The sequence below is a fragment of the Manis pentadactyla genome, chromosome 9 (genome assembly GCF_030020395.1).
Source record: "Manis pentadactyla isolate mManPen7 chromosome 9, mManPen7.hap1, whole genome shotgun sequence".
NCBI lineage: Eukaryota > Metazoa > Chordata > Mammalia > Pholidota > Manidae > Manis > Manis pentadactyla.
The window spans coordinates 49174166-49197465 of record NC_080027.1 but is presented as its reverse complement, the minus strand read 5'-3'; the positions used below and the strand labels follow the sequence as shown (position 1 = coordinate 49197465).

The window sequence follows — 23300 nt, the reverse complement described above, 5'->3', positions numbered from 1 at the left end:
GGCTGCGTCTGTGGCATGCAGGACCTGCCCCAGAGCAGGGCCAATTTTCCTACACCAGGGGATAAATGCAACATTCCATCCCCTGTACAGTAGCAGTAAGCCCATCAGCTGCTAAGAGACATCTCCTCACATTTATCCCTTGAACATGTGGAGTGTGAAATGGAGCGGAGAGAAGAGCTAAGCTCTTCATTATTGACTTGAGTGACTTTATTGGTGCACTTGTATTCTGAGGGTGGGGGGATCTCAGGAACTGATACCCTATCCAGCTGAACATCCCCACAGGCAGTAAAGTTACACTCCTCAGAGAGGCTTAGCAAGGCACCAGCCAATTCCAGCCTTGTTGTACTTAGAAACTGGCTGTGAAGGCTTGTTTGAACTTTGAGCAGTTCTTAAGCTGGAAGTGGGACCAGTGACTTTATCCTGTGCTCTGTGTCCATGCAGCAACGTGTCATTGTCATTATGGTCATGTAGACAATGGCATGAACCGGATTTGGCACCAGATGACTCCCTCTCAGTTCCCCTGATCATCAGGTTCATGCAGCAGTCTTTGGGAATACAGATTTGATTCGGATTCAGAATGTCTAAGGGCTTTGAAGTGATTCTGAGGATTGGAAGATTTGGGACCCACTGGCCTAAATACTTCCTACCCAATCCTGTGTCCCATGCTTAAGCAGAATGAACAGTAATGATTTGCTGTAGACAGTGTTGTCTCTCTTCTCCTGTCAATATCCCTGGCATGGATAAAAACAAATACTTTCAGTCCTTCGGGAAACCCCCAAAGAAATGTCCCTTGAATACAAGTGTGTATCTGGGGTTTAGTTGGAGCCACCTGGACTCAGTCTTGGGTTGATGGTGCTTAGTACAAGTCAGTTGCCTTTCTAAACTTGAGCTATCTGAACCGTCAAGTGGGGAGCCCTAATTCTGTGTCTGTCCCTTGTTATGTGGCCCAGGAAGATAGTGGAGTTTTTAATCAGAAGCCTGTGCAGTGTCTGTGTTTGGACATCTGAAGGTAGAGTGTGACTGCTTCTGAGTGTCCTTAATAAGGGAATGGTTTGGTCAAGAATGGAACTTGGGGCCACCCTGGTGAGGCTTGTGCCAGGAAATCCACTGAGTGGGGAGCAGGGTCAGCTGGTGCCAAGTGCGCATCCCGAAAGCAGTCAGCACCTGCCCTCGGTTTAGTGAGCGCCAGCCCTGTGATTCCCTTCTTGCTCCTTCCTCAGGGGAGGGATGGCGTCACCTGGGTCTGCAGTGGGCTGCTGTGACAGGAGAGCATTTTGTCCCACAGACACCAATGAGTGCAGCGTCAACAATGGAGGCTGTCAGCAGGTCTGTGTGAACACAGAAGGCAGCTATGAATGCCAGTGCCACCCTGCATACAAGCTCCACTGGAATAAAAAAGACTGTGTGGGTAAGACTCAGTTTGCAGGCTCAGCACTGGCCCAGCCGCATCTCCCCCGAGGGCGACAGACCAGCCCTGCACCAATTCTGTCCCCCTCCCCTCTGCCCCAGCGGCAGCAGCTGGTCTGTAAATAGGTCAAAAACAGGAGATACTTTGCAGGATCTTTTGTGTTTACTTCTGTGTTTCTGCATAAGTTGGAACTTACTTCTGTTTTCTTGGTTGCTTTTCTGCATGAAAAAGTAGCATACAAGTAACTTCTTTATCTTTGTGGGAAATAGTGCCCAGTGTTCTGAGCAAGGTGTCTCAGCACTTCTTTTTTTTTCTGGGTCTTTGGTGCATGGGACTTCTTGTCACACCCAGAAGTGTCCTTTTTTTTCTGTGAGTGTCTACATTTTGTCCCATCCAGAAGTGAAAGGGGTCCCGCCCACTATGCCCACTAGTGTACCATCTCACGTGTCCCTGCACTGCAGTAAGAGTGGTGGAGGAGAAAGGTGCTTCCTGAGATGTCACTCTGGCATTCGCCTCTCTTCAGGTGAGTAGGTCCCAGTCCCTGGGGCAGGTCTTCATGACAGGGCCAGGCCTTCCTGGCCGTTAGGTGTTAGATGCCCTCAAAGGCTTCCAGGTCTTTGACCAGCTGGTTCCTGGCCAGAGGAGGCCCATACTTTGAAACCCCATATGCTGGGCATTTTTCTGGAGGTCCATGTGGAGTGAGGGTAGGGGGTGATCTGAGCTGCTGTGTGGAGAGCTTATAACCTTGCTTAAATATTGACAATCCACATTCTGTCTGTCAGGACTGCAAGAAGCCTACTCTGTCACCTGCGGCTCTTCCTCTCCTCTTGGGAACAAACAGCAAAAATCAAATGACTCTGCTTTCGGGGGTAATTACCAAATCTGTATATTCTCTCTGGGGCTCTGTGCTCAGTGAGCTTCATTCTTGGGTGTTGGCTTTGTTGTCTTTTCTCTTCATCTCCTTGATGCTGTGAGCACATTACAGGATGTTCTAGCCTGTGGCCTTGGTGCCTGGCCTCTGACTCACCATGTAACAGATACTTACCACGTGTCCACTGTGTGCTGGAAGGCTCTGTGGGTCATCATATTGGACAGAGGCCCACAGACCTCTGGGACAGGAGACTCAGGGCTCCCAAACTGCCTGTGCCCCAGAGCACCTCAAAAACCCACCAGGGAATGTGTACCTGGGTTGTATGGCACTGGCTGGAGCTAGAATGGGGGTGCAAGGATTCAGTCCAGAGAGAGGGCCCTCAGCCTTTTCTGGTTTGTCAGATGACAGAGAATGAAATGTAAAGCTTTTAGGATGCCTCATCCTCCCAGATTTAGATACCTCGTGGTTATGTCATGAGAACATCTAGATGGAGAAATTGTTCTTGATGTTCATTTACATGTGTGAGCAAAGCCAGAGACCCAAAGCATGATAATAATAGCTTGTGAATATTGAATGAACACTTAAAATATGCCAGCCACTGTATTACACATATAGCTGATTTAATCTACCTTAAACCTCTGGGGCAACTTTATGATTTTCCTCATTAACTAGATAAAGAAAGTGAGGTTCACAGAAGTGAAATGACATACCTAAAGTGACTCAGATAGGAAAAAGTGGAGCCAGGATTTTAGCCAGGCAGTCAGGATCCAGAATCTTAAGCACTACCCTTCACTGCCTCTCTTGCCGGACGTTTGGACTCAGAGCAGACATCGTGGTCTGCTTCACCAAATCCCTCAGTGATGGTCACTTGGAAATTTAGGCCACCCCAAGGATGGGTGAGCAATTAGTTAACAGTTACTCAGTTCTTACTATGTGCCAGGCAGTGTTACTCAGTCTTACTATGTGCCAGGCAGTAGGCTAAACATTTTTTTTATTGAAGTATAATTGATATACAATCTTATATTGGGTTCCAAGTATACAACACAACAATTTGATGGTTATTTACATTATTAAATGCTCACTAAACTTTTTCTTGCATTATCTTATTTATAACAGCCTGGTAATATATATGTACTGTAATTATGTCTATTTTACAGTTGAGGAGACTGAGTAAGGTGAGGGAGATTAAGTAACTAGTTCAAGTTCTCATCACAAGTCAAGAGCTTGAGCTTGAATCCTGGTCATTGGCTCCAGAGCCTAACCTATGGCTAAGACTGACTAAGGGAGGAGGGCAGAATGTTGCACATGAGGTGCCAAGAGTGGGACCCTTGCTCCCTCCCAGACCCTGAACCTCCTAGTCACCATTAGGGAAAGCCATCTTTGTCTGGAATGATGGCTTCCTTAGCCCTGCCTTCCGGCACAGGCGTATTTGGGAGAATCTACTCTTCATCCTATACTTCAGTACTTTTGCCCAAATTTAAACTAGAGGATTCTGATTTTCTTTCCTGGGAAGGCACAAAATTGACCTCATAGTGCATCTCACCATTGAGGTTGTTTTTGGTCCTACCTCTGCTATGTTTAAGCATTGGATTCATCTCATATAGAGGGATAAGTGTAACTCGTAGGAGGCTCCTGGTGTCCCCAGTTCCAGGGAATGGACACTCCATAATCAAAATCTTTATTGGTCTCAGGGCAAGAGAGGGGCTCAGAGTGTGTGGTGGGACTCAGCCAATGGATAACTCTGCCATTACCCACCTGGTGTTTCCATTCCTTTGCATCTGAAGGTAATGTCTCTCACTTGTTTCTTTCTGAAGATGTCGCCACCATCAGGACAAGTGTAACCTTTAAGCTAAATGAAGGCAAGTGTAGTTTGAAAAAGGCTGAGCTGTTTCCCGAGGGTCTGCGGTCAGCACTACCAGGTATGGCATCAGACTGCTGGAGCAGGGAGCTTGTCTGCATGTGGGAAAGGGGCCTGTAACAAGTCAAGCCCTTCAGATGAGGTAGAACAGTTCAGACTCTCCAAGGATTCTTTCTGCAGGAGGCAGAGGAGCCTAGCCTAGCACCCCTGTATAGTTCTGGAGTTATACTTCAGGGCTTCTTTTCTGAGGTACAGATGGTGAAGCTCTGGGAAAGCTGAGAGTTCACAGGAGTCAATAAAGGCTTTAAGATACATTAGCAATTTGTGATTAGATTGGGTTACATTTTCTAGATCTTAGAGTTGCTTGAAATATAAGCCAAAGAAATGAAAAACTGTTTGGCTTGGGATAATCTCTGATGAACGAAGATGTAATATCCAGCTTCCCTGCTGGAGCTAGTTTTTAGAGGCTGGGCTTTAGCAGAACAAACACCATCCAAGCAGAACTGGCCTTCCTGAAAAGAGCAGAACTCCATGCTCCGCTTTCTTCCCCAGCTCACGTTTCTAGTATTAGTCCATAGAGTAATTTTAGAGATGAAAAAAAAAATCAGGATTTGTGTGTTAGGGAGGTTTCTTTCCCTAATGTAACCTCAAATAAATCGCATAAACATGAAGTTCACTGTAGTCGCTTTTGACTTCCTATTTTAAGGAACTAACCAACATTAATTTTGGTGCTGCCATTTGCTGAAATATTATGCAGTATTAATTATGCTTTCAAAGGATGTTTGATGACATAGGAAAATGTTCCTGTTACAATGTTAAGATGGAAAAAGGGAGAGTAACAGAACAAAAAAGAGAGAAAATTCACCATATTGTTAGCAGTAGTTATATCTGGGTAGGAGGATGACAGGTGATTTCAATTTTTCTTTTAGATCAGACGGTAAAAAAGCATTATTTGAAAACATGTTTGGTCTTTAGTTTACTTAATGGTATTGTGCTAATGTTAATTTCTTGATTTTGATAAATGTGTTAACGTAAGATGTCAGTTAACATTGCGGAACACTTGGTGAAGAGTACATGGAACTCTCAGCCCTTTCTTAGCAACTTTTCAGTAAACCTGAACTTATTTCAAAATAAAAAGTGTTTTTAGAAAAAAATATGGAAAAATTGAAATGGCAGAAGATTCAAAATGAGCATCTGCTTAGTTTGAGATTAGCAGTTAACCTTTTGCAGAGATAAAATAAATCACTAGGGGAAACACATAGAGGGGAAAATTAATTTGCCTCCTCCTTCCTTTGGCCCCTGATGATCTGTTGCTTTGAACACCCATGTAATGTTAAAGAAGATGATACAGATGATACAGCAGTTCAGTAAAGCAAGATTTTAAAATGGAAACAAGTTAATTGTGTGGATGATATGTGGACCTGCTCTTTGGTTTGGGTTAGCAATCATTAGTTACAAGAGCCCCTGGAAGCCATGAGGGGAGGGGAGATGGCCAAAGCCAGGAATAGGGATGTGCCCAGGCCTGCCTTCCACAGCTCTCCCACTCCCACTCCCACCCTGGATGCCTTCGCCATGTTGCTTGGTTCTGTAGGCTTGTTGCGCCACGTACCACTTGGTTACTTCAAACAGAGACATCGTTGCTGATGTGCTTTCCAGCTTTCCCTTCGGGTTGGATTACTCCAAGGTCAGTGTGCTTGAAAGCAGGAGTTGGCTTCCTTTCTACGTCTGTGCTCATTCCTTATTTGAGGGCTGAGCCCCTGCTTGGCACATTGCAGTCCAGCTTTAAGGAAACTGACTGTGCAAACATGAGCGCACCTTAGCAAACCCTGTCTGCAACGCAACACAAGCCTGGTTCCCATCTCCCACATACATGGCCGGTCAGTCAGAAACATCCAGCAATTATCCATGAAAGTAATTTTCAAGAGCTAAATTGTTGCATTACCTAGGAGGCTATACTAGCTCTTAAAAATTACAATGTCATTGTGCTCTCCAGGCTGAGGGCTTGCAACGTCTTGGCATCTGGAGTTAATCATTCGGGCCCTTGAGAGTTGTTTTAATGAAATGTTTACTGAGCTCTAGCGCATGTTCAACTGAGTGCTTTGCCAGGATTTGGCTTCCGATAATTCTGTTTCTTCATACAGAGAAGCACAGCTCAGTAAAAGAGAGCTTCCGCTACACAAACCTAACATGCAGCTCTGGCAAGCAAGTCCCGGCAGCCCCTGGCCGACCAAGCGCCTCTAAGGAAATGGTTATCACTGTTGAGTTTGAGCTTGAAACTAACCAAAAGGAGGTGACAGGTTGGTTTGAAACCAGTCTATGGTGCCAGGCCTCTCACAGCTTGCTCCTTGTTCCTTTGCCTTCCACTTTTCATTGTTCTTGGGGGAATAATAATGCAACCACTGAAGTATCTCCTGTTTTTCGTTTTACCCCCAAACTAAACTGAATTGGTTTGGAGCCTGATGATTTTATCAGCTTCATAAAAACCCAAAGCCACCATTTCGGTGAACAAATTTCTGTTTGAACTGAATGCTGTCCAGCCTGCTAGGTGCCCAGCTCCAGGTCTCCCCCATCCTGTCCACAGGGGACTGTGGGTGTTGGTGGGTCCTGCAGTCAGTCGGACTCCCCACATGCTGAGGCCTGACCTCTCCCCAACTGCTGTCCCTCTCGTTTCTGTAGCTTCATGCGATCTGAGCTGCGTCGTGAAGCGAACAGAGAAGCGGCTCCGGAAAGCCATCCGCACGCTCCGGAAGGCTACCCACAGGGAGCAGTTTCACCTCCAACTCTCAGGGATGGACCTTGAAGTGGCTAAAAACTCTCCCAGAACATCTGAACCCCAAGTGGAGTCCTGTGGAGTGGGCCAGGGCCACGTAGGAGATCAGTGTGGTGAGTGGCCTGCTGGCCAGGACATTCTTGCTAACAGAACTCTCTTCAGCTCCAGAAACACTATGGGTAGCCAGAATCCATCCTTTCCTCTCTGGGCTCACTCCAGAGGACATCCTGGGCACCACCTCTCCCTGAGAACCAATGCTGGTGTCTGTTGTGCCTGCCAGACCAGGAGTGCCCCAGCACCTGGCATAGTGCTGGCTTGTGGTGAGCGCTTAATAAATGTTTGCTGAATTAAGGGACAGAAAGGAAGAAGCGGAGTGGATGAGAAGAGGGAGTGTTGCCCTTTAAGGGACTGAGGGATGGTGGTCTTCAGAGCACTGTGGTCCCCTGTCAGGGCAGGGTGGCTGGTGAAGGCACCATGAGCCTCCTGGGCACCTCACTGTCACTATTCCCCTTGCAGCTCCTGGTTTGACTGCTGGTGGCAAGGAATGACCTCCTGCCCATACTCCTGGGCAGTGGTGAGGCTGGGGGGATGCCCATTGACCTTATGAGATCCCTGAACCTCAAGGCTCCTAGTAGTTCAGTTCCATGTATGCTGTTTTATGTGTGTGTGCGAGTGTGTGCGTGTTCCAGAATTAAATGTGGGGCCTGACATTTGAGCATCATCCATTCTCTGATGATGTTCCAGACAAGAGGGACCTGGGCAAGTGGCTCTAGGGTGGTCCAGTCTTGAGATTTATTTGTTGTGGGAGACTGTTCTGGGAAACTTTGGGAGATTGTATCTGAAAAGTCTTAGATGGGGAAAACTGGGGGTCTTTATAGTAATGATAATGATTTACTGAGTCTCACCTGTCACAAGTAGAATGCTAAGCACTGTGTTGGCATGATACACTGAATCCTAATACTAATCTTAACAGGTAGGTATTATTATCCCCATTTAACGGACTAATGCATTGGAGCTCAGAGAGCTAATTTCTCTTGCTCAAGATCACATTGATGGTCTGACTCCAAAGCCTGTGCTCTGGTCCCAGGTAAGGCGAACCAGACCCTCTCTGGAAAAACTGATGTCCTTTCTGAAGTGTCATTAAAATTCACAAGGCCTGAGAAATGAAGCTTGAGCTAAGGAGTAATAAATCAGTGTTTATGAATAAGCAAAGCTGAGCCCAGGGGCATTTGTTTAGGAGAATTGGTATCAATAGGACCCAGATCTGTTGTTTTGCTGAACAGTAAAAATCCAGTGTAAAATCCGGTGTAACAGTCCACCAGGGGCTGGTTCTCAAAGGGTCTTGACTTTTTTTTTTTGAGAGGGCATCTCTTATATTTATTGATCATATGGTTGTTAACAACAATAAAATTCTGTATAGGGGACTCAATGCACAATCATTAATCAACCCCAAGCCTAATTCTCAACAGTCTCCAATCTTCTGAAGCATAACAAACAAGTTTTTACATGGTGAACAAGTTCTTACATAGTGAATAAGTTCTTACATGGTGAACAGTGCAAGGGCAGTCATCACAGAAACTTTCGGTTTTGATCACCAGAAAGAGTCTTGACTTTTATTCCAACTGACTCTCTTGAAAAGAAAAAAAGAGTAAAACCAACCCAGCTGATTTGTTTGTTCTGACTTCAGTTCTAGGAGTTCCAGTTTCCATACCACAATGGTGATGAGAGTCGGCTGTTACTGCTCTAACTTTCCAGGGCAAGTTGCAGAAACGGTCAGGGACATGCAGGCAGGTCCTCCTTCTGGCCTCTCAGAGCTAAATGGCACCTCCTTTCCCCATTTGCTGTCCTGTTAGGGAGAGGCCTTGCAGCCTCACCAGGGAGTTAAGAATTCAGGACAAGCTAGTGTCAAGGGCTCCCTGGACCAGCTCCCAGTAAGATTACCAGAACTACCATGAGTGTGCTTCTCGGGAATAAAGGCCCCACATGGTGGATGAGGAGTTACTTAACGAAGGTCTCATGACCATGACAACTCATGAAAGATACTCATCACATGGTTTGTATCACTGTTGTGTGACAGAGTCCTGGGATGCTTGTCATGCTGTTAGGCTGGACTTGTGGCTGAGGCAGGCAGTCTTGTCTCAAGAGCTCCCTCTAGTATGGTTGGATTTTATGGTCGACATGGGACCAAATCAGGTCCACCCTGTGTTGAAGATTCACCATGCAGAGAAAATAGTGCACAGACTCACCAGTGAAATTCCCCCTTCCTCCCACTGGTGGGAGGGAGTGGGTATAAAGAGGGGTTGGCAGTATTAATTAGAAAGGCTTTTTACCTAGCAGACACATGGCATGGGCAAGCCAGGGTGTGTGTGTGTGTGTGTGTCCCACAGTCCTCGTCTATTTGATGGTGTTAGAACTTCATTAAAACCAAGCTTCCTGGTATTTTCTGAACTCTGAATGGTACACACAGTAGAGACATGCTGAGGATAGTTCTCCTGGAAATTATTTTCAGTGTCTGCGGAAAGAAGCCCAGTAAAGTGTTTTGAGTCGCCTAGAAGGAGAGATGAAACCATTATATTTCTCCCTTAAAATATTTTTAACTTAGGTTTTAATTACCAGAGTAGTGTATGTTTCAAATTATACAGATATGTACACAGTAAGGGTGAAAGTTCTCCCCTCTGCTCCTGATCGCATGCTCCAGTATTTGCTGTGAATAGTTTGTTATATATTTTCCATATCTGCTTTTATGCCCATATGAAAATGAAAATTTGTTTATTCATTCCATAAATGTTTATTGAGCACCTCCTGTGTGCCAGGTATTAGATGCTGGGAATCCAGTAATAAAAGAAAAAGCAAAAATCTCAGCCCTCCTAGAGTTTACAATTCTAGAGGAGGAAAACAGACTACAAGCCAATAAAGAAGGAAATACATCATGTAGCAGATGGTGGGAAGGGTATGAAGAACAGGGAAGTGGAATAGAAAGTGCCAAAGCAAGGGGAGGAGTGAGAAGGGATGTACTCCCCCTACATGTAGACTATGGGGAGGGACTGTGGTCATTGCAAAGTGTCATTTGGGCAGAGATGTGGAGGATGGGGAAAGCAAGCTGTGGAGTATTTGGGGAAGAGTCCCAGGCAAAGGAAACAGCAAGCAGAACCACCCCAGGCATTGGGAAAAGTCCCGATTGAGGAGATCGTGTGGGAAAGCCAGATCATGTGGGAGTGGAAATACCTGTGAGGACTCTGACTTTGAATCTGAGTGAGAAATGAAACCATTGAAGGGTTTTGAGCAGAGGAGTAACAGAGTTCTGAGTTATGTTTTAAAAGAATAACTTTGGCTGCAATAAGCTTATGTGTGAAGGAAACATTAAAAAATATATATCATCCAATTTGAATAGTGCTATGTGCTGTTTTTAACTATAGAGCAGATCACAAACATCCTTACATGCTAATGGAGGAGCTACCTTACTTTTTTAAAGCTTCCTAGCGTACATTTTTTTTTAAGACAGTAGTATTTGTTAGCCATACCGCTATTGGTGGACATTTAACTTATTCCTATTTTTCTATTACAAACAGTGCTTTGGTGAATATTCTTTTTTTGTGCACATGGCCAATATTTTTGATAGACTTGTAGAAGTCCAATTACCGGGTCAAAGGATGTGCAGATTTAAAACTTTAACAGACACTGCCAAATACCCTCCAAAAAGACTATATTTATGTATACTCCCTCCAACTTCATATTTGAGTATTTGTTGGCCCACAGCATTGCTAACACAAGTCATTTATTATTATTGATCTTTTTAATTTTTGCAAATCTGATAAGCAAAATGATGAAGTCAAATTTTAACTTGTTTTTCTTCGATTATTAGTAAGTCTGAGTATGCTGACATATGACTGTGGCCATTTGAATTTCTTCTCCTGAGAATATTCATATTCTTTGCTTATATTTCCATTGAATTTTTTTTTTTACAATAACACTGAAAAAGAAATTTTAAGTCCTAAGTTCATCAAAGACCAATTTCTTCCTTTCTTATATTCATTTTTACACAGTAAAGTCTCATTAATTTGGCATTTAAGGACTTTAGGGACATCTTGCTTTCCAGGTGACCTTTGTTCCATCTGTGATCAACTCTAGCAAGATGGCAACAAAAAAAATGAGTGATTATGTTCTCCAAGGGACAAATTCCTTAAGCTCCATAGTAATTTATACAGCCTTTCATATCTAGAGAAAAAATAGATTTCCATATTTCTTTCATAGCTACTTATCATTTCATAAAGGATAAATTATTGAAGGAATATACTTGCTAAAATGTGTATTTTTATCTTCATTCTTAAAACTTGCTGAAATTTTTTGAAGACATAATCTAGGCAGCTGGCAAACTGGGAAATAATTTAGTGTCTGTGTTCTTGGGAGACTAGGAAAGTTTAATTCAACTTTCAACATCAGTAGCTTTCCTCTACAGCAGTTGAGAAAGAATTCAACCAGTATTTATTGAGATACTACTCTGTACCACTCTATGAAGGTGGTATGAAGCTGTGAGAACACAGTGGGTTAGGAGCCTGCTCTTATAAAGTTCATGCTCTAATGGAGGGAGAGGGACAATAAAAACGTAAAGGAAAATGATAATTTCAGAAATTGTAAGTGCTGTGAAGATAATTAAACAGAGAGTGCCAGAGAGGAGGACCAATTACTCTCCACAGGGTGTTCAGGGAAGCCTTCAGAACAGGAGACACTTGGCTAAGCTCTAAGTGAGAAGGAGCTGGCCACACAATGCTCAAACGGGCCCACGGGATGCTCTGATGAAGGAGGGATCAGCAAGTGCAGAGGGTCTGAGGCAGGAGTGAGCCAGGGATTCTCTTAAGTTTTCCCAAGTTGAGAAATTACTTGGAATTTAACAGGCAGAAATTTTTGTAACTCTCAGTTTGAATGTTCTCACCTCTCTTGGGCACAGCCTGTGCCCTGTGATTATTTTACTCATACTACGTACACACAGAGAACCCTCCTTGGGCCAGTTCTGTGGTGGGTGCTGAGGAGGCCTGGATAAATAAGACACCATCCCTCAGGCAACACTTAGCCCTTCCAGGGAAGCATTAGAGAAGACTTCCTAAAAGAGAGAAAGCCTCAGCTGAGATTTGGAGAATGCCTAGAAGACACATGGATTGGTGGACTATTCAGGCTGAGGAGCAGCAATGGGGAACAGGACTGAGTGAGATGCACACGGCGCTTTATTGACATTTCAGTATCACTAAACTTGAGCACGAGCTAGGGTAGGGTGGGCAACTAGGCCAGTGGGAAAGGCATGGCGAGCCCAGGAGACCTTGAATATGCTGCTAAGGAGCCTTGACTTTATCTTTACGTGACAAGGTGTTATTAGGGGATTTAATCAGGGAGTGTCCAGGTCCTATTTGTATTCTAGAAAGATCTCTCTAACTGTATTGGGGGTCAGGACTGGAGGCAGAAAAAAGAATTTGGGAGCTTTTAAATGCTTCACATAACAGAGACTGAGAACATGAAGGCGCTAAATGGAGTAAAAAAGAAGCAATGGGTTAGAGAAATACTTAGGAGGAAACAGGAGCATCATTTGGTGATAAATTTGTTTGGGGACTGAGAGGAGGACAGAGTTTGGGTGAGCTTAGAGGTTTCTGACTTGGCCTCTGATGTCACTTGCTTCCCATGTGTCCCGCATCTCACCCAGCCCTGTTTCATATGCAGGAGGCACTGAGAAAAAGCTTGTGAGTTGGTTGAATGGATAGATGAATGTGATCACTGAGGAAGAAATAATAAGCAAAGATTTATAGGAAAAGCAGGAAAAAAAATTGACTCTTGAGAGAGCATGAGAAAGAACGAAAGCTCACATGCAGAAAAGGAGACTAAAGACTGAATTCTGAGTCAGACACTAAGTACAGAGTCAAGTCAGGGAGGACTTTGAGCCAGGGAGTGAAGCTATCAGAGAAGCACTTTTGAAAGGTAGGTGAATCTGATGGTAAGTGTAGCAGAGCTGAGGAAGGAGCAGAAGCAAGGGAAATAGCTGGAAGATTATTGCAAGAACTTAGATAAGAGACGGTGAGGATCAAAGAACACTGGTGCCATGGAGATGAAGAATAGAGCATGGACACAGGGACCCAGTTATAGGGTGCTGCAGCTGACTGCTGGAGCAGGGAGAAGTTGGGGATCAAAACTCCAAGGGTTGGAGACTTGGTAACTGGGAGAGTAGAGATGCCTTTTATAAGAAGAGGGAGGACTGAGCCGGGAAGGGAAGAGAAGCATTCCCTTTGGGCAAGTTGAATTTGAGTTGCGACAAGGCTCCCATGCAGAGATGCCCGTGGTATCTGGGAGTCTGGGAAAACGACTTCATCTCTCCATGTGCAGACAACCCTTCTGTTCGGTGTCTGTCCACACACGCTCTAACTTGCCTCCTGTTAAAATGGGCGAGCAGCCCCTGCTTCCAGCTAAGGCCAACTCCTCCGCCTGGGCTCTGGAGCCCATTCCTTCTCACCTTCTCAAGAACGCTGCTCCTGCTGTTGACCTCCCATCTCACGGTTCTCCTCTACAAGATCCTTTCCAACAGCATGCAAACCTATCTCCCATCTTAAAAAGCAAACAAACCCTGCTTTGACTTCATGCTTCTCTCCAGATACTGCCTCATTTCTTTATCCTGTAGAGAGCAAAACACCCTGAAAGAGCTGTCTAAACTGTCTCTGATTCCTCACCTCCCGTCTTCTCCTCAGCTCCAGCCAATCTGCTCTTCATTCCAACCCTCTCCACTGAAGCTGCTTTTCCAAGATTCCTAACAAGCTTCATGTGACCAAATCCAGTTGCCAGCTCTCACTCAGCCACTGTTGATCACTACCCCCTCCTTTCTTCTTGTGGGTTTCAGACATCACACACTTCTGGCGCTCTTCCTACCTTGCTGGCTGCTTCTTTTCACTTGCCATGCTGGTTCCTCCCTACTTTTTGACCTCTAAACATCAGGTTTCCTGGGGCTCAGGACTCTGTCCCCCTATTCCATCTTCACACTCTCCTAGGTGACCTCACCCAGTGCCATTGCTTTAAATACCACCATATGCTGATGGCTCCCAAACTGCCCTCCCCAGCTCTGACCTCTATTTTGAGTTACAGACTTCTCTATCCAGAGGTGTTGACAGTTTTTCATCACACACACATGCACACTTCAGGTGAAATATTCTTGAAATTATGAATGATTACTTATTTTTAAATTATACAGTTGTGTTAATGTGTGTGCACAATTTAATTAGTAGTTTAAAACCTATACATGCTGAAGTTACTCTACAAGAAGATATGTCAAAGAAATAATCAATCTTCCCATGTTTTCTTCCGCCTGCTACTTCTATAGCTTTTCTTCTTCCTTCCTAATTACAACCCTTAAATAGAATTCGTGCCTCATATTGAATTTACCGAGTATCATAATTCTTCCAAGTGGTAAAGATACCTCAAGACAAATGCTGGGCATAGAAGCCACAGGGCATAAATATGCAAAGAAGTAAAAAGCTAACCTTTTCAAACAATAAGGCTTCTCTCTCACTTACCAACTTTACATTTCCCTGTATGGCCCCGGAAGATGACTGGTTAGCCAGAGACGGGTAAGATTCCTCAAGGGAGGAACAACCTAAGACAGGCACAGTCGTAGGGGGGCCATCAGGTGAGAAATTGGGGATCAACAGAGGTGAGGCTTAGAACCTCACCCCCCCTGTTCTGAGAGATATCTTCTGCATACGTGGATGTTTTATTGCCCTTGTCTAGCTTGGATTAACACTTAGTCTACAGGCACACACCTGATCATCTACATTTGCTCTCTTACAACACTAAACTATGTTTTCTACCTTTATCTTGTATCTACCTACCACTTCAGCAATTTATTAAAAATAATAATAATAAAGAGAGAAATGTGGTATCCACATATAAATCAAGTATAAAAATCAAATGAGTATTCATATTTGAACTGTTTATAGTTCATAGTGCATGAGCAAAACCGAAAGTTTCTGTGATGACTGCTCTTGTACTGTTCACCATGTAACTTATTCACTATGTAAGAATTTGTTCTCCATGTAAGAACTTGTTCGTTATGCTTCAGAAGATTGGAGACTGACGAAAATTAGGCTTGGGGTGGATTAATGATTGTGCATTGAGCATTGACTCCCCTATACAGAATTTTATTGTTGTTAACAACCATTTGATCAATAAATATGAGAGATGCCCTCAAAAAAAAAAATACACAAGATAAAAACTGAGAATGAGAATGTAAGCTTTAAGAACATTATATTCTTAAGTACCAGAAAAATTCTGCATATCTACTGTTTTATATTAAGTTTAGAGTAACATTATTTTTAAATAAATATTTTGAAAACACACACACACACACAAAATTATACAGTTGTATTACTGGCTAATATACTATGTACATAATACAAGATAGAAAAATGAGATACAGATTAAATATAAACAAACTTTAAAAGTAGCTAGGATCTTAAGGTACATATTTACAATCTAGCAAGGTTTGTTGTTAACAGTAGTGGTTGTAAACCCATTTTTTTCAAGTAGTCTTTTTGTAAATTGGATCAACTCTTGTCAGATCCAACTGAATCATTACTGTTTCCATCTTACGACGTGGATGGGCAGGACAAGTCCTGGGAATAAAATCATTATCCGCTCTGGCATGTCCCTGCTGTTCACTGTTCTTGTACCACTGGATCTAGGGCTTCTGCCCTGGGATCGTTCGAAGCTGCTTTCTGTCTTGTGACAGTTTGGTTGAAAATAGGTAATATAACCAAGAGCTCTATTCAACCAGACACAGTTAAACTGTAATTCTTGTCAGTACTTTGAAAAGAAACGAATCCATTAGTACCTCCAGTCCCCAGCGCTGTGGACTGCCAGCTCCTCTCTTTACTTGCAAACCTGTGTCTTCACATGTGTCCATGACTCATGGCGATGTGGACAGACTGAGGGGCCGATCTTATACCATATAATACACCAGTGGGCCTTTCTTTATTTCTTATAATGTAGGTAAAAATTAATGGACATATATGTGAAATTGCTTTGCTCACAGCCAGTGGATCATTTTGTAAAGCCCTGGGGTGCAGTAGCCTACCCTGGAGACCACCAGTCTAGCTCATGCCTTCTCAATATCAGCACTTGCATCCTAAACCCAACGTGTCTAAACAAGATGTTTTATCCTCCTCACCTCCTCCCGGTAAAACCTGCTTCCCCCATCTCAGTAAACAGCACCTCTGGTCACTGAGCTGCTCATGCTGGACACCTCCCAGGCTCCTGGACCTCTCTCATTCTGGTTTGCTCCAAACCCCATTCATTAGCAAAATCTTTTAGCTCTGCCTTCAGATTATATCCTGAATCTCACTAGTTTTCTCTTCTCTCTTTATTGCCACTCTGTTCCAAACCACCAGCTCCTGCCCAGTCTCCTGTGATGGGCTCTGGATTGTTCTCCTTGCTCTTGGCTGCCTTCAGTCTGTTCTCCACAGAGCAGCTGGAAGATCTTTTAGAACCCTAAGTCAGACTGTGTCACTCGCCCACCCACAACCTCCAGCACACTTTGTGTAAGGTCTGATTTCCTAACCATGACCTTTAAGAACCTACAGATCAGGTCCTTATTTGCTTTTTAGAATTCAATTCCTACCACCTCTCTCCTTCTCTCTTTTCCCTGTGTTCCTGCTACACTGGCTTTTTTGCTAATTGGCAATACCATTCAAAGGGCATTTCCCTCTTTTCACTCTGATCTCTGTGCAGAGAGGCCTTTCCTGGCTACTATTCTAAAACAGCATATGCACACATTCCACCCAACGCTCTTTTTCAACCTCTTATCCTATTTCACTTTTCTTCATCACACTTGGCTCTGGTTGGCCTTCCATTATATGTTTGTTTGCTCATTTATTGTCCTTTCTCTAGAATGAGAGCCCCTTTAGAGCAAGGCCGTGTCTGTCTTCTCTGCTGTACCTCCAGCCCCTAGAACAGTACTCAGCACATAATCAGTGCTAAGCAATTAATTGAATAAATGAGAAAATGAATCTTCACAGGGACAACAGATGATATCTTGAGGATAGTCATCAACATTTAGAGAAAAGAGGGCAAAGGGCAAATCTTTGGGGGAATATTTAAATTGAGGGCAGCAGAGGGACTCTAAAGGAAATGAAATCTAAGCCCCGGTTAACCAGGCCTGAAGCGAACAGTGTATGCTTTTCATCATACAAGGAAGGACCTCAAGCTATGCTCATCTCTCTGCCCCAACTATAAAAATGTTTTCAAATAGCAAACCTGAGCACACCATACAAGGAAGGGCCTCAAGCTGGGCTCATCTCTCTGCCCCAACTATTAAAATGTTTTCAAATAGCAAACCTGAGCACACACCAGAAACCTGGACAGACGTGACAAATGAACCTCTCAGCCCAAGGGGATGCTGTCTCTGGTTATCCTGAAGCAAGGGGTTCAAACCAGGACCCTGAGGCCGCAGCACTGCCTGGAGCACCATCACCTTTGAGCTGTGACAGAGCAGCCGCTCCAGGGCACCCTGGGAATCCACATGGGCTGCCTGAGGCTCTCCTCCAGAAGTCAAGGCGCGATTCTTAAGAAAACCGTCAGCTGCTAGAGACTGACCTCTTTTACTAGGTTCACCTTCTTAGCCACAGAGAGACCACAGTGTTTGTCCATAGCCTGAAACACTCAAAGGCTGTGGCTTGAAAAGAGGGCGGGCCGGGCCGCCAGGTCTCTTTGTCACCATTAATCGTGGTCCCCCTGGTCTCTCCTTTTTGCATCAGAAAAGCTTTCTTGTATTTTTTTTTAAAGAGAGGGAGAAAACAGCTGTGTGGTATTTGAGAATGGGATTTTAATGGTCACTGAAGACACACAAAAGCTTTGCTGTGATTGTGGAGTGTCTGGGGGCAACTGACTCCTTTGTCTGGGGCAGCAAAATGAGCTGGTTACTCAAGGAGAAAAGAGAACCAACTGGAACGTGTGATCGAGGCCTCCTCAGGCCAGATCTTCAGTACATTTGCAGAAAAGCTGTTCTGTGGCATTGCTCTGTGACATTTCAGAATCACTTTGCACTTTTCTGGATTTAGCTCATTTTTACCTTGTGAAAGAAACAATTAATTCAGAAGGTGATTGGCATGAAATATTTCTGTAGGTCTTGCTCTCCGGAGGGAAAATGGAAACTGTGAGTGGCAATACAAGTTTGTTTCTGTGAAGCAGGCCTTTCACTGTGAGAAAAAACTGGTGCCCTCTTTTCCTCAGGGCAGCCCAAGGGGCATGTCTCAGCCCTTTGCTTGGTTGAGAAATTGTAACAGATATGGGACATTGTGAGGCTTCTCAAAATGCAACCTCGAAGAGGCTTTTGGGATTTAAATACTTCTAAGGAGGAGTGGATACCCACAACAGGAGCCCATCTCACTTTTTTCAGTGAGAACCAGATCCAATCATTCTTGTCCACCTGTGGAGGGAACTCACCTGCCAGAGGAGCTGTGCTGGACCAGACCATGCTGATGGAACTCTAAGTTAGGATTAATGGGGGTGTTGGAATCATTGTCATCATACGGGCACTTTCCCTTTAGGTGAATCAGGATGATGAAAACAGCTGTTTCCAAAATGGAAATAGCTTGGACTGGAGGGGCTCTGGACAGACTTGGTTTTATTTGCTTTCTGTCAGTCTTCATGACAGCTGGCTTGCTAGAGCCAGGAAGAGGTTATCATCATTTACCCGCCTGCTGTAGGCACTAGGATAGGCAGGTGGGAGATGGAGGATAAAGAGTCATAAATTCCCAGTACATAATTCAGCCCAGCTTTTCACAGGAGATGAGCTGGAACCAGAGTAATTATGGAACCATTATCCAGTAGGGCTGCAGTTAGAGAATAAGCCTGGAATTACAGGCTCTGTCTGCCACAGTGTGCATCCTACTCATTATAATGTTTGCCCAAAGAGCAAGAGTTTGGTTCACTTCTAATAAAAAAAAAACTCATAAGATTAAATAAAAATGATATATGAGTATTGTAAAAGAAAACCCAAGCAATATAAAGAATTAAGATTTAGACTTAATAGTATACTTTACTGATTGATTGCACTTAATTGTAGAAATAATATGTTAAATGTGGCATATTTTGGCTTACTATGATTTTTAAAAAGCCTCATTTTTTTATTATTGAATGAATAATTAAAAGGCATTGTTAATAGTGATAATAGAGAACTTTGCCCTGTTTAATCCTAGAAGTACATATACAGATTGCATTTGTAGGATAGGATGAAAAGAGACATTTCCCCTTACAGATATTCATGAGATAGGATTGCTAATTTTATCTTGTGCTACTTTGTTTTCTATTTCATGGCATCATAAGTTTGAAAGAAAATGTGTTTGTACCAGTCAAACACCCCTCATGCCCCATAAAGAATCCTCCCCAAAGTCTTCAACTGTGATTCAGTCTGTACTTTGTTAAATGGCCTTTCCCCTTCTTAAATTCAAAGCTCTTGATCTCACCCATAGGGGTATTTCACAGACTCGCTGTGGGGCTTGGCCAAGTTATTTTAAGTCCCTAAGCCCCTGTTTCTGTAAAATGGAGCTAATAATAGTACCTAGCTCCTTCAGGTTGTTTTCAGGAATAAATGAAATAATGTATGTAAAGCTTTGGCATGGTGTCTAGTAGATTGTAAGTACTCAGTAAGTGTTAGCCTATCAAAAAGGCTATTCTGATGGTTATGATGATGTTTGAATATTATATTAGAGAATCCAATTCAGCATATTTATTTTATATTCATATCCTAAGATAAGATATAAATCTACATTTAACTAACAATATCATAAATATAATCAGAAGCATAGTTTATTAATTCATTTGTAGTTTATTTTTTCAGAAGACATTTACCTGGGTTTACTCTTTGTAATGTATTACTTTTATTACAAATACAAAGCATGCTGTTTTGGATAGCTTATCTGTAAGACCCTTGAGAGCACCCTCCCTACAGCCACCAGAGAGTAAGCTTTTTAAAACCTGACTTCTGGCTATTTTCATCTCTTTCTGACTAAAAAAAAGAGGCTCCTTTACCTGTGTAATATAATCCAAATGCCTGGCATTTGAGAACTTTTTTAGTCTATCCCAACCTCCTTTTTTTCCTTCTCTTTTCCCACATGCCCTGCATGAATCCTTATAAACTGCCCCCTTTCATATCTGGGAAGATCTTACTCATCCTTCAAGGCCTGACCACAATGAGGCCTCCTCTAGGAAGCCTTCAGGGACGCCACTAGCCAGAATTAATAGCACCCTTCTCTGTTGTTTCAACATCATGCCTATGTTCACTGAATGACCTTTATAATCCTTCTGACAGCCCTGTGAAGTAGGGAGAGTCATCAGGTACTTATGCTCAGAAATAATTAAGACCACTGTGATCCCTGTCCCCAAGGAGCTCACGGTCTAGGGAGTGAGGATCTGTAAATGCCTCCACTAGTGGGTGTCAGGGATCATGGCTGAGCGCTGTGCACAGGGAACCACATTCTGTATTCAGGGCTTGTAGTGGAGAGGGTGGGGTTTTTACCTTCATCTCTGGCACTCACATTACCCTTCCATGGCTTCTGCCCCCTTACTGACCAGATCATTTCCCCTTTGGCTAGTCAGTTGCAGGGCTGGGACATATTATGATGGAGTACAAGAACGCTGCCTTTTATGTCCAAATGGAACCTTCCAAAAAGAAGAAGGACAAATCACATGTGAACCGTGCCCCAGACCAGAAAATCCCGGGTCTCTGAAGACCTCAGAAGCTTGGAATGTGTCTGAATGTGGAGGTAAGGATTCTGTCTGCCCCTTCTTACTCCTCCAGGCTCCAGTATGATTGTTTAGCCAGAAGGCATAGGTAGCATTTCAATGCAGACAGTACACGCAGCACCATGGGCTGCCTGTGAGCAGGGACCTTACTGGCTTCATCTCCAGTGCCTTGCCCAGTGCCTGACACATGCTGGACTGATGCTGATTTGAACAAACAAATAAAGGTCTGATAGAATACATTGTCAGAATCAAAGTGTAAATGTTGCAACTGTGGGCTTTATCCATTGTAAGTAGATGTTCCCTGAGGCCTGAGTGATTTCCCAGTAAGTAGAGACTCTCTGAAAGCATTAAAATGAAGAAAGTAGTTTTGATTGTTTTTCCAGCTTTGGTTTGAAATTCATAGCTTATTGATTTTTAAAAAGTATCCATCTGGTTATTTTGTTAAACTGTGTGAAGTTTTTAATCATCCCATATAAAATGTTAACTCTGGAGCTAAGCTCACTTGGGTTCTGTGGGCTTCTTTCTTATCTATGTTATTAGTAAATGTCTTCCCTTTTATCAAGTGGAAGAAGGGCCAGCTGTATTGACACTCCGTGGACTCCCAGGGAAGGTGTGCTCTGACACGGTGATCTGTAGGTGATGTTCACAACAGAGTACACAGGACGCCTGGTGGCCCCTGCCTCTCCTTCCAGTGACTCCAAGAGCCAGCTTTACTTCCCACCTAAAGGATTCCCAACTCAACTGCAGGACCTTTTCTGGTTTAAAAATCAGATCCTCAGATGGATGTGTGACTCCTACCGAATCTTTGGCCTGTCATGAGACCCTAGAACTAACTACAAAGTTGATATGGAGGCACTTTGGGGCATCTGTTTGTACTTGTATATGACCTTATTAAGATATATTCATCTAATAAGAATATTAGTAATAATAATAATAAGTTAACATTTATTGAATACTTACCTATGCTGAGTATCATGCAAAGTGTATTACACAAATTATTCATATGGTTGGTATATCACCACAACAACTTTATGAAGTTGAAGTGACTAATTCAAAGTGACACAACTGAGAAGTGGAGGATTTGGAGTCAGAACCCAGGTCTGACAGACTCCAGACTCTTCCTTTGGGTGTGTGTTCATTAAATGCCATTATATCTATTGACTTATGGGTAGAAAGGAGACCATGAAAATTAATAGAGATGTTTAGGTATACAAGAGATATACATTTTTATAGCATCTTGTCAATGACAATATAATTCCTAAGGAACATACACTTTTAGAAATTCTTTTGTTTATGGCTATACTTCTTGTCATAAACTTAAAAATAATAAAGTAAGGGGCTTAAAGTAAGACCACTGGGTCCTCCTGTCAGGGTGAATTGGATTGGTTTGATTTAGTAGAGGGAGGCCAGGACACACTTAGTGTAGGGAGATATAACTTAGTAAATACAGTTGGTGAAACAGGGGAGATTCTTCTGAAGAATCTTTCTGTCACTAGGATATAATTGGGTGAGGGGGTACTTCTGGGTCAAATTACCAAATTGATTCCAGAGAGGAGAACCTTCTCACTGGGGGCTTCTGCACTGCTGTGTAGTCCTAAGCCTGGTGCATATCTAGGCCTGCTCCATACTTTGCAGTCCCCCCTTGGCTGCTTTGCACTGTGCTGTGCAGATTTGTGTGTTAACATCAGGCACTCACATACCACTTCTTCAGGGTCAGCAGCAGGGCAGGACAGGGTTTCTCTCCCTGAGGTGGGAGCTGAGGTCAGCCCAGGGTGACAGGCTTGACCAGAGTCTGATCTCATCTGCAGAGACATGGGAAAGGCTCTGCCTGGAGGGCCTTGCTCACCTAGGCTCATTTGTCCCCACAGCTCTGTGCCAACCTGGTGAATATTCTGCAGATGGCTTTGCACCCTGCCAGCTCTGTGCCCTGGGCGCATTCCAGCCTGAAGCCGGCCGTACTTCCTGCTTCCCCTGTGGAGGAGGCCTTCCCACCAAACACCTGGGAGCCACTTCCTTTCAGGACTGTGAAACCAGAGGTGAGGACTTGGCAGCTTGCCTTTTTCAGAACTGAATTTCTCTTGAGAACCATGGGAGTCTGGGAAAACTCCAATCAAGCCCAGTTCTGAGGTGCCCTGTGTGGTTCCCCAGTGGTGGGGACATCAGGTCCCAGCCTCACCCACCTCTGTAGGGTGTTCAGGGAGCACGGGAAGGTCCTAGATGTGGTATTCCCCCCAGCCACCTTGTCCGCCTTGGACGGAACTGAGTGGAGGGGCAATCAGGGAGAAACGAGCAGGTCTTGTGCACAGGTTCCTCAGCTCCTTCCTTCCAGCCTCCCTCCATCGCACCACCCTTACCTTGAGCTCCCGACAGTGAAGGGCCTACCCCTTCCCCAGCACCCTGTCACTGCTGCCACTAGCAGGAGCCCACCCCAAGCCAGGATCAGTTCTGCACCCCTCTACACTCAATAGCATGCTCTGCATGGGGACGAGCTGTGCTCATTTATGCCTGACTCTACATGCACCATAAACTCTCTGAAGATACACTGGCACCTTGTTCCCTTTGTATTTTTCTGTGTCATGAGTCACAGGTCCCACCCTAGCTAGCTATTTAGGGAATTAAGTGTTGA

At 43.9% G+C, this 23300-nt stretch overlaps 1 protein-coding gene across 8 annotated transcripts in view; it reads left to right on the top strand.

The window, feature by feature from the left end:
* The window catches only part of SCUBE2 (signal peptide, CUB domain and EGF like domain containing 2), a 60187-nt gene that overhangs the window by 28148 nt on the left and 8739 nt on the right, over positions 1 to 23300 (top strand). For 5 of the 8 annotated variants that reach the window (XM_057507350.1, XM_057507351.1, XM_057507354.1 and 2 more), the window contains 8 exons: positions 1286 to 1408; positions 1806 to 1931; positions 2191 to 2277; positions 4094 to 4198; positions 6279 to 6434; positions 6814 to 7020; positions 20524 to 20694; positions 22543 to 22710. In XM_057507350.1, the coding sequence (XP_057363333.1) occupies positions 1286 to 1408; positions 1806 to 1931; positions 2191 to 2277; positions 4094 to 4198; positions 6279 to 6434; positions 6814 to 7020; positions 20524 to 20694; positions 22543 to 22710 (1143 nt within the window). Of the gene's footprint in view, positions 1 to 1285; positions 1409 to 1805; positions 1932 to 2190; positions 2278 to 3970; positions 4064 to 4093; positions 4199 to 6278; positions 6435 to 6813; positions 7021 to 20523; positions 20695 to 22542; positions 22711 to 23300 lie in introns of all 8 variants that reach the window. The other 3 variants (XM_057507349.1, XM_057507353.1, XM_036930955.2) reach the window with 3 other exon arrangements.